Source organism: Ascidia mentula, chromosome 9 (genome assembly GCF_947561715.1).
Source record: "Ascidia mentula chromosome 9, kaAscMent1.1, whole genome shotgun sequence".
Lineage (NCBI taxonomy): Eukaryota > Metazoa > Chordata > Ascidiacea > Phlebobranchia > Ascidiidae > Ascidia > Ascidia mentula.
The window spans coordinates 10442078-10451823 of record NC_138574.1 but is presented as its reverse complement, the minus strand read 5'-3'; the positions used below and the strand labels follow the sequence as shown (position 1 = coordinate 10451823).

General features: G+C 37.7%; 2 protein-coding genes across 2 annotated transcripts; both read right to left on the bottom strand.

Moving 5' to 3' along the window:
- Positions 1-4622: 4622 nt before the first annotated feature.
- On the bottom strand, positions 4623-6257 carry LOC145914571 (chitin-binding domain protein cbd-1-like). The gene is made up of 6 exons (XM_083002394.1): positions 6254-6257; positions 5996-6115; positions 5719-5841; positions 5202-5345; positions 4926-5018; positions 4623-4717 (listed from the first exon to the last, which is right to left on the bottom strand). The coding sequence occupies exons 1-6, from the start codon at positions 6255-6257 to the stop codon at positions 4623-4625; spliced, it is 579 nt and encodes a 192-aa protein (XP_082858520.1).
- LOC145914570 (chondroitin proteoglycan 2-like) lies at positions 6254-9468 on the bottom strand. Its single transcript, XM_083002393.1, has 11 exons — positions 9439-9468; positions 9188-9245; positions 9031-9123; positions 8714-8869; positions 8438-8530; positions 8121-8276; positions 7845-7937; positions 7294-7521; positions 7021-7119; positions 6553-6684; positions 6254-6375 (listed from the first exon to the last, which is right to left on the bottom strand). Exons 1-11 carry the CDS (start codon positions 9466-9468, stop codon positions 6254-6256), a joined length of 1260 nt encoding a protein of 419 aa, XP_082858519.1.
- Between the last annotated feature and the right edge of the window lie 278 nt (positions 9469-9746).

The following is a 9746-nucleotide window of genomic DNA, read 5'->3' as shown; positions in this document are numbered from 1 at the left end:
ATTTATGAAAATATCATGAAAAAATATCACACTTTTATGTACGATTTCTTATTTGAATTAAAAAAGCTCCCTGTTTACCATCATAAAGACAAACCTGCGTTGCATGTAGACTTAAGGCATACACCGGCAATCGACTGATACAAGATTTTACGTTGATATTTGTCAAACATTACACTTTGATTCCTTTCAATTGGCAAGAAAAAGCACTAGACAGATATTTACGAAGGGGTTTAATATTCAAAGATTTAATATTGCCATAACAATTGGTTTTTCAATAAACTACAAATGTGCTTTCATGTAGATGATCTCCATTAGGAGTGATGAACGCCAATCTTAACTGCCATGATGCCATGTTAATAAACTTACTGTTAAACGGGCATAATATACCCTTGTCTGTTAAACTGTTTGTGGTCACCTGTTGAAGCCTTTTTTTGCCCGTTGGATACGATCTTGGACATTGAACAAACGAGATTTGGGATATTACAATCATGAATTTTGTTTTTGCCAAGTAGGCAAATCGAGTACCACAAACGTGGCCATAGTCACGCACTAGAACAGTCGAAAATACATTGGTTCTTGTAAATGCTTCCAGACAAGGACAAATAGTTATTTGTCTGCCGGCATCAAACGTTGTGTGCTTCTCAAACAAATGCGGTTTGCTTTGTCATCCAATCAATCGCTTCCTATGGTAATTGTATACTTTGCGTGGCCTTGAACCAAGGTTTCGTTCCTTGACTTCACCTATGTTTGACATGTCACACTGTGATCGGTGGATTTCGTCATCACAGACTCTACTGTAATGTAGATAAAATTGGTTTGCATTAGGTCAAATCATCAAACAACTGATTTCCTGGTGACTTTCCACCTTTCTAAGAGCTTTACGTTTTTCTGCCAAAAGTGCTTACAATTAATAAGGAAAAGGGCAAAGTCCAGGAATGATGAACGACCCTGGGCAACACGTATCAACGAAATGTCAAATAGAGTTCATTATCGTTTGTTCGCAATGAGAACTAAAACATCTGTCATGCGCTTAGTTTCGCACAAGTACTGCAAAAATATGTCAATTGCTCTTTGACGGTCAAAGTTCATTCGACGAACGACAGCTGTAGATTCTTCCATGGTGACTAGTTCTGAATCCAATAAGGCATAAGAAGTGTGACGACATACAAAGAATGCGTGCGCTACTTTGTATTGGTATAGTGCGTTTAATAAAGGGAACAACATCAGTCCGTCCTGAAAAAGTTTCACATTTGCGTGATTTTAAACGTGTGTCTGACTTTGGGGTCGAACTTTAGTAATTACACATTTTAACAGTAGGTCACAGAGTTGTGACCTCGGTTCAAACTCCATGCCACAAACACGTATATTGCAATATTTCCCAGTTCCTAGTTATAAAAAATGATTTTTTAGCTTAAAGGGGTCGCAATGCGAAATCCTGGCATAGTTGTCGCAACAAAATGACGAACAGCTCTGCAAAATTTAAATGGTGGTTTGTGTTTTCATATACAGAACAAAAAACACAAAGATCAGAGACACAAAAATTTCATAAAATATGCATAAATTTTAATATAAAAGCCAAAATTAATGGTTCAAGAAAGACCCCTTGCATCTATTCTACTGACCCCTTGTGAGTCTGCAATTTCGGAAATTATTGGCACTCCTAGTAGTAGTCAAAATTTTATCCATTTGTATTAGATAAATAAAGGTTAAAATTTATGAAAATCCTGTAAGAGACACAGCACCCGACGAGATAAATCACGTATCGTGTCGACAAAGTAAAATGTGATACTATAACCAAATTTCTCTTTTTGAGAGTTCTACTCGATGTACAAATGAATTTATTTGTAGTGTAAAGCGATTGATGCTTTATTCAGCAAGTTGTGCGATATAGAGATAGCGAGCGACTCAAAACACACGTTTATAAAGCCGTAACCGAGACACAAGAAAAAGGCAATGAACGCTTCGATGCAGCAGGCGAACAGTGCAGTCGCCACAAGTGATTATTTGTAAAAGAAATAATTTCCTGATAAAAGCTATTGCGCGTTATTATGTAAAGGGTATGGTCTTGGTCTTTAGGACGATGACGTAACGATCTGCGTTAAACTTTAGACGAACTGTTCCGATGCACGATAGATCGATGTTTCTGAAACGTTTTTTCTATTTTCTTCCACACAAGCCCACATACAAACCAGCTCACAGTGTGTAAAACAAAAATAAATTTTACATAAAGTTTGCGTCATGCTTTTCACCAATCCATCATAAAATATTTTACCATGCAAAGGTCAGAGTTGAACCTATTTTCAATACATCGTTTTGACTGTATAATATCACACTTTTATGCACGATTTCTTATTTGAATTAAAAAAACTCCTTGTTTACCAACAGAAACTTGTGTCGCTAAGGAATATTAGGTGTGAACGCCAATCTAAACTGCGATGAAGCCATGTGAAAAAACTTACTGTTAGACTTACCTACGAGCATAATATACCCTTGTCTGTTTAACCGTTTGTGTTCACCTGTTGAAGCCTTTTTTAAGCTCGTTGGATACGAAAATCGACATTGAACAAACGTGTTTTGGGATATTACAATTATGGTTTTTATTTTAGCTAATTAGGCAAATCGAGTACAACAAACGTCGCCATGGTAACGTACTAGAACAATCGAAAATGAATTGGTGCTGTAAATTCCTCCAGACAAGGACAAATAGTTATGTGTCTGAGGGCATCAAACGCTGTGTGCTTCTCAAACAAATGCGGTTATTTACTTTGTCATCCAATCAACCACTACCTATGGTAATTGTATACTTTGCGTGGCCTTGAACCAATGTTTCGTTCCTTGACTTCACCTATATTTGACATGTCAGAATATGATCGGTATACGTGGATTTCTCCATGACATACTTCACTGTATATATATAAAATTGGTTTGCAGCATTAGGTCAAACATTTACAAAACTAATTTCCTGGTGATTTTCCACCTTTCTAAGAGCTTTAAGTGTTTCTGCTAAAAGTGCTTACAATTAAGGAAAAGGGCAAAGTCCAGGAATGTTGAACGACCCTGGGCAACACGTATCAACGAAATGTCAAATGAAGTTCAATATCGTTTGTTCGCAATGAGAACTAAAACATCTGATATGCGCTTAGTTTCGTAAAAGTATTTGTAAAATATGAAAAAGTTTGACGTCATTCTCTTCGATAGCAATGGGAAATGTTACATCTGACAAATACCTCTCTACTTGGTTTCGAACAAATAGTCTAAAAAATGTGAATGCGTTTGTATTGGCGTAGATACAGGCATAAATCAACACTATAAATTTTATCAACAAAAAATATTTAAATGGTGACAAAACATCACCAAGAAAGGTTCTGGAGGTTCAACGATCTTTCACAACCAACCGAAAAGTCAAGAAAAGTGCAATGTCATGTACATAGCCACCCGTACCCTTCACTTCGTAAATTTGCGGCTGTGAATATTATGGGCAAGTTTCGAGCAAATGAAACGTACAAAGGTGTTTCTAACTGGTTTACGACGTTGAAGTTGAATAGACTTGCGTTTGCAGTCTTTCGTTTAGGATGATGGAAAACCAGACTCGTTCTTCGTGCAGAATGCATGTATAAATAACATTCCCTGGACAGTTTAGCGCCTCTCACGCAATCACACACAGTTCATTGCCCATGTGAATGGAATGACGTAAGTTATTACGTAAAACTTGCCTTAAAGACCACGTAACATACAGTTACATTCTATAAATTGTGCGTTTTTGTCTTTTCAACCATAATACAGTATTATAAACGACACACAATCGTTGATCAGGTTTGTAAAAACCAAAACAAATGTTTAGTAAGTTTATGTCCTGATTTTTCTACGTTTGCGTGCTCTGAATCAAAACCTCGTGACTGCAAATGCTTTCAGCGCGGCGTTTGTACTAGCTTGACGAAACGAGAGCTTTTTTTGCAAAATTTATATTTGTTAAAATTATCTGTTGAAAATACTTCAGACCATTTGCTGGTTGCAAACTACCAGCAGTTTCTGTGACAAACTTTTGTAACTCCCTGATTTTTAACTCAATATGGGTGAAAAAAACACTATATCAGCTTGAGGCATTATCTTAGTAAAACGAATTGATTTGCTGGCGCTTGTCGTATGGTCGTGAAAACATATTTTCAAAATGACTAAAGGATGTTGAAAAAAGATGAAGAAAACCCCCATAAACATACATAACAAAATTTTTTGTATATGCTCCTGCTGTACTGCACTTTAATTGTTTGCAACAAGTGTAACTCTCAATGATTTTTATTATGACCCAAATAATGTCAATTTCATTTTGATGCGTTGTTACAATGCAAAATTGGCAGAGTAACAGGCACGAAAATGGTCAGAAATTACAACAAAAATTACAATTGAATATATCTTTGATGAGAGTCTTTCTATATTAATCTGAAATTCAAAAGAATACGTTTGTAAAATAATCATCACAAAACATTTACGAAAACTACCCGATTTGTAAGATATTTGGATCAAATTGTGCTTATAGGTCAGCTGTACAAAATTACGGAAGATCGTTGGCTATTATTAGAGAAATAAGGTCACAAAACTAAAAACCGGAATGGTTAGATACAAACCTACGAACATCCAGGCACTGCATAAGGCCAATCGCATACTGCGATAGCAGGATTGAAAACCGTTCCATCCCCACAGGGCTTGGTATAGAGAATGCCTGCAATCATTTCAAAAAAGATTGGCTTAAGTCAATTATGAAATACACAAAATACAACACACATGGAAAAAAACATCTGCTTACTTGATAAAAAATTATTAAGATCCAATATTTTGAAAACAGTGTTTCGTTTTGACAATAAAAAAAGAAAAAAAGGCCAAAAAACAGATGTTTTTGTAAGCAGCTCATTTTATTTCAAACAACTTACCGGCACCACATTGGTAAAAATGATCGCAATCTCCAGGTTTTTCAAATGGTCCTGTACTTAAAGGCTCTCCGCCCGCTCCCGTGCACATTGGGTCTGTATGTAATATTTCCACATTATTACAAGCTTTAACGTCACCGTAACTCGAGAAATTTTATAACTGTTTTACGTTTAACTGCATGTTTGCCATGCACGCAAAATACATCAAGTATCATGGTGCATTCCAAAGAACAGTTAGGTGTGGAAATGCATCAGCATAATTAAAACCAACTGTTGTACCTGTAGTGATGATTGGAGGTGATTCCGTGGTTGTGCCTGTAGAATCAGTTCCGCCACACCCGGGTACGTTGTAAGGCCAATCACACACCTTGATACTTGGATTGAAAACCGTTCCAGCGGCACAAGGCATGGTGTACAAAATGCCTGCGATAAAACACAGTCGGTTATTTCCAAAGTGTTTGGCATTGGCCTTTTTACAATCACAAAAATTACAATATATATTGTGGTGTACAAATCTGCTTTAATGTATCAAAAACGTACTAAGAACCAGGATTAAAAAACGGAAGTTTTTTTTACATTGGGTAAAAACACCAGAAAATTTGAAGAAAACAATTGTTTTGCATGAAACTACTAACTCACATTGGTGTCAATACACAAGGAAATTACTAGCACCGCGATCTGCTGTTAATTTTACGTTATAACATAGCCAAAAATATTTTTAGCAAACACAAAATCAACATTCAGAAACTCGTTTTGTGCACAAATACAGAAACTCATTTATTTTTAAACAACTTACCGGCACCACATTGATAGAAATGATCGCAATCTCCAGGTTTTTCAAACGGTTCTGTACTTAAAGGCTCTCCGTCCGCTCCCGTGCACGTTGGGTCTGTATGTAATATTTCCACATTATTACAAGCTTTAACGTCACTGTAAATTGCCAAAAGTTATAAATTTCATAGGTTCAACTGCATGTCTTTCCTGTACATAAACTTCATCTAGTGTAATTGAGCATTCCCAAGAATGGTTTAGTAAGTATTGAAATGCCCCAAATTTAACACCACGTATTGCACCTGAAGGATCGGTTATTGGATCAGTTCCGCTACACCCGGGTACGTTGTAAGGCCAATCGCACACATTGAGACTTGGATTGAAAACCGTTCCCTCACCACAAGGCATGATGTACAAAATGCCTGTGATAAAACACGGTCGGTCATTTCCAAATTGTTTGGCATTGGCCTTTTTTCAATCATACCAAAATTGTGATCTGTTATTAACTTTAGGATTTGACAATAACCAAAAAATATTTTTGGCAAAACAATCAAATTAACTCATTTGTTTTTAAACAACTTACCGGCACCACATTGGTAAAAATGATCGCAATCTCCAGGTTTTTCAAATGGTCCTGTACTTAAAGGTTCTCCGTCCGCTCCCGTGCACATTGGGTCTGTATCTAATATTTCCACATTGTTACAAGCTTTAACGTCACCGTTACTCGAGAATAGTGATAATTGCTTCACGTTTAACTGCATGTTTGCCTTGCACGTAAAATTCATCAGGTATCATTGTGCATTCCCCAGAAGAATTATGTGTGGAAATGCATCACCATAATTCAAACCAACTGTTGTACCTGGAGGTGGATCCGTGATTGGGGTTGTAGGATCAGTTCCGCCACACTCGGGTACTGTGTCAGACGATTCACAAGTCCTGGTGCATCGATTGTAAGCCATACCATCGGGACAAGGTATGATGTACAAAATGCCTGTGAAAATGCATAGCCGGACATTTCAAAAGGGTTTGGCATTGACCTTTACACAAACATACATAACACATTATGTATTTGGGGTACTGATCCGCTTCACTTGATCAAATACCTACTAAGATACAAGAAAGAGAAACGGACGTTTAGTTTAATATGAAAAAAAAACAGCAAATTTGCCGAAAATTTTTTTGGAATTAAACCACGAGCTCACATAATGTCAATGATTAAAGTAATTACTCAATCTAGCGAGCTGTTACTAACTTTGGGATTTAACATAGACAATAAAAGGTTTTTGATAAATTTAAAATGCAACTCTTTTGATTTCAGTCAACTTACCAGCAACACATACGTAAAAATTATCGCAATCGTCGGGCTTTTCAAATGGTCCTGCACATAAAAGTTTTCCGTCCTCTCCCGTGCAGATCGAACATGTATCTAATATTTCCACATTGTTACAAGCTTTAGCGTCACCGTAACTCGAGAAAAATTATAATTGCTTCACGTTTAACTGCATGTTTGCCCTGCACGTAAAATTCATCTGGTATCATTGTGCATTTCTCAGAAGAATTAGGTGTGGAAATATAGCATAACTCAAACCAGCTGTTGTACCTGTTGGAGTGATTGGAGTGGTTGGAGTGGTTGGGGTGGTTGGGGTGGTTGGAGTGGTTGGAGTGGTTGGAGTGGTTGGAGTGGTTGGAGTGGTTGGAGTGGTTGGGGTTGTTGGAGAGGTTGGAGGATCAGTTCCGCCACACCCGGGTACGTTGTAAGGCCAATCGCACACCTTGAGACTTGGATTGAAAGCCGTTCCAGGGGCACAAGGCATGATGTACAAAATGCCTGCGATAAATCATAGCCGGTCATTCCAAAGTGTTTGTTGAACTTTTCACAATCATACAAAATACAATATATTTTGTGGTTTATTAATCAGCATCATTTCATCAAAAATGTACTAAGATTCAAAAATATTTTTTTTATGTTCTGAAATAACACGAGAAAAACGGAAAAAAAAGTTTTTTTGTATCAAACAACGAACTCACATTAATGTCAATACTAAAAGCAATTACTGAAATTGTGGTCTGTTATTAAGTTTACGTTTTGACAAAAACAAAAAATGTTTTGGCAAAATAAAAAAGCAACTCATTTGATTTCAAACAACTTACCGGCACCACATTGATAAAAATGATCGCAATCTCCAGGTTTTTCAAATGGTTCTGTACTTAAAGGTTCTCCGCTCGGTCCCGTGCACGTTGGGTCTGTATGTAGTATTTCCACATTATTACAAGCTTTAGCGTCACCGTAACTCGAGAAAAATTATAATTGCTTCACGTTTAACTGCATGTTTGCCTTGCACGTAAAATTCATCTGGTTTCATTGTGCATTCCCTTGAACGATTAGGTGTGGAAATGCATCAGCATAATTAAAACCAACTGTTGTACCTGGAGTATCGATTGGTGTTGTTTCCGTGGTTGTGGTTGTGGTTGTGCCTGTAGAATCAGTTCCGCCACACCCGGGTACGTTGTAAGGATAATCACACACCTTGAGACTTGGATTGAAAGCCGTTCCCTCACCACAAGGCATGATGTACAAAATGCCTGCGATAAATTATGGCTGTTCATTTCCAAAATGTTTGGCATTGAACTTTGTACAATCATACTGAAGTTGTGATCGGTTATTAACTTTAGGTTTTGACAAAGACAAAGAAAATGTCTTTAGCAAAATAAAAAAGCAACTCATTTGATTTCAAACAACTTACCGGCACCACATTGGTAAAAATGATCGCAATCTCCAGGTTTTTCAAATGGTTCTGTACTTAAAGGTTCTCCGCTCGGTCCCGTGCACGTTGGGTCTGTATGTAGTATTTCCACATTATTACAAGCTTTAGCGTCACCGTAACTCGAGAAAAATTATAATTGCTTCACGTTTAACTGCATGTTTGCCTTGCACGTAAAATTCATCTGGTTTCATTGTGCATTCCCTTGAACGGTTAGGTGTGGAAATGCATCAGCATAATTAAAACCAACTGTTGTACCTGGAGTATCGATTGGTGTTGTTTCCGTGGTTGTGGTTGTGGTTGTGCCTGTAGAATCAGTTCCGCCACACCCGGGTACGTTGTAAGGATAATCACACACCTTGAGACTTGGATTGAAAGCCGTTCCCTCACCACAAGGCATGATGTACAAAATGCCTGCGATAAATTATGGCTGTTCATTTCCAAAGTGTTTGGCATTGAACTTTGTACAATCATACTGAAGTTGTGGTCGGTTATTAACTTTAGGTTTTGACAAAGACAAAGAAAATGTCTTTAGCAAAATAAAAAAGCAACTCATTTGATTTCAAACAACTTACCGGCACCACATTGGTAAAAATGATCGCAATCTCCAGGTTTTTCAAATGGTTCTGTACTTAAAGGCTCTCCGCCCGCTCCCGTGCACTCAGGATCTGTTAGTATAATGTATAGTTCAAGAATATTTGTAGTTGCTCTATCAGTTATAATACTACTCACCACTCAGTGCTGGGGCGATGTCTCCGTCCCGAAGCTGTTTTATTGTTTGAGTGCGATTCTGGAGGAAAAATAGCTTATAATGTCCGTCCGATTATGTTGTTTAATATGGCATATTATTACACATTGTGGCGAAATATTGAGACCCAAACTTGCCGATGATGAGAAACTCAGAAAACAATGCAAAAGTTGGAACACGTAAGCCTAACGTTTTAAATAATGAACAGCCTACAGGAGCACTTCAAAAATCTTACCTTCTTCTCCGCTTTGCGGGGCCTTCCCATAACGACAAGTATGCACAAGCTCAAAACGAAAGCCCGTCCGAGATTCATCTTCGTAGCTTGTTTCTTCGAGTCTTCTCACTTGTATCGAATAAACTTCGCTCAAGTGTGATTCGCTGTGTGCATCTGCAGACTTTTATAGATTCATGTGTTTGCTTTGCATGTTTTTCCAGGTGCCTCCTTCCCCTGTCAAGGTGATGAAACTTTCCGTTGCGTGGCGCATGCGCGTTATTTCGCAACCGGTTTGGTCGTCAGGACGATGACGTAACTGTCTGCGTTGA

Excerpts from the sequence above, each read along its gene's own strand:
- LOC145914570 (XM_083002393.1), bottom strand. The coding sequence starts at position 9,468 with ATGGGAAGGCCCCGCAAAGCGGAGAAGAAG. Across the intron at positions 8,870-9,030 it reads TTTTTACCAATGTGGTGCCG|GCATTTTGTACATCATGCCT; the intron begins GTAAGTTGTTTG and ends AATTTATCGCAG. Across the intron at positions 7,120-7,293 it reads CACTCCAATCACTCCAACAG|ATACATGTTCGATCTGCACG; the intron begins GTACAACAGCTG and ends TGGAAATATTAG.
- LOC145914571 (XM_083002394.1), bottom strand. Across the intron at positions 5,842-5,995 it reads TCCAATAACCGATCCTTCAG|CTTGTAATAATGTGGAAATA; the intron begins GTGCAATACGTG and ends GTGACGTTAAAG. Across the intron at positions 5,019-5,201 it reads ACCTCCAATCATCACTACAG|ACCCAATGTGCACGGGAGCG; the intron begins GTACAACAGTTG and ends TATTACATACAG.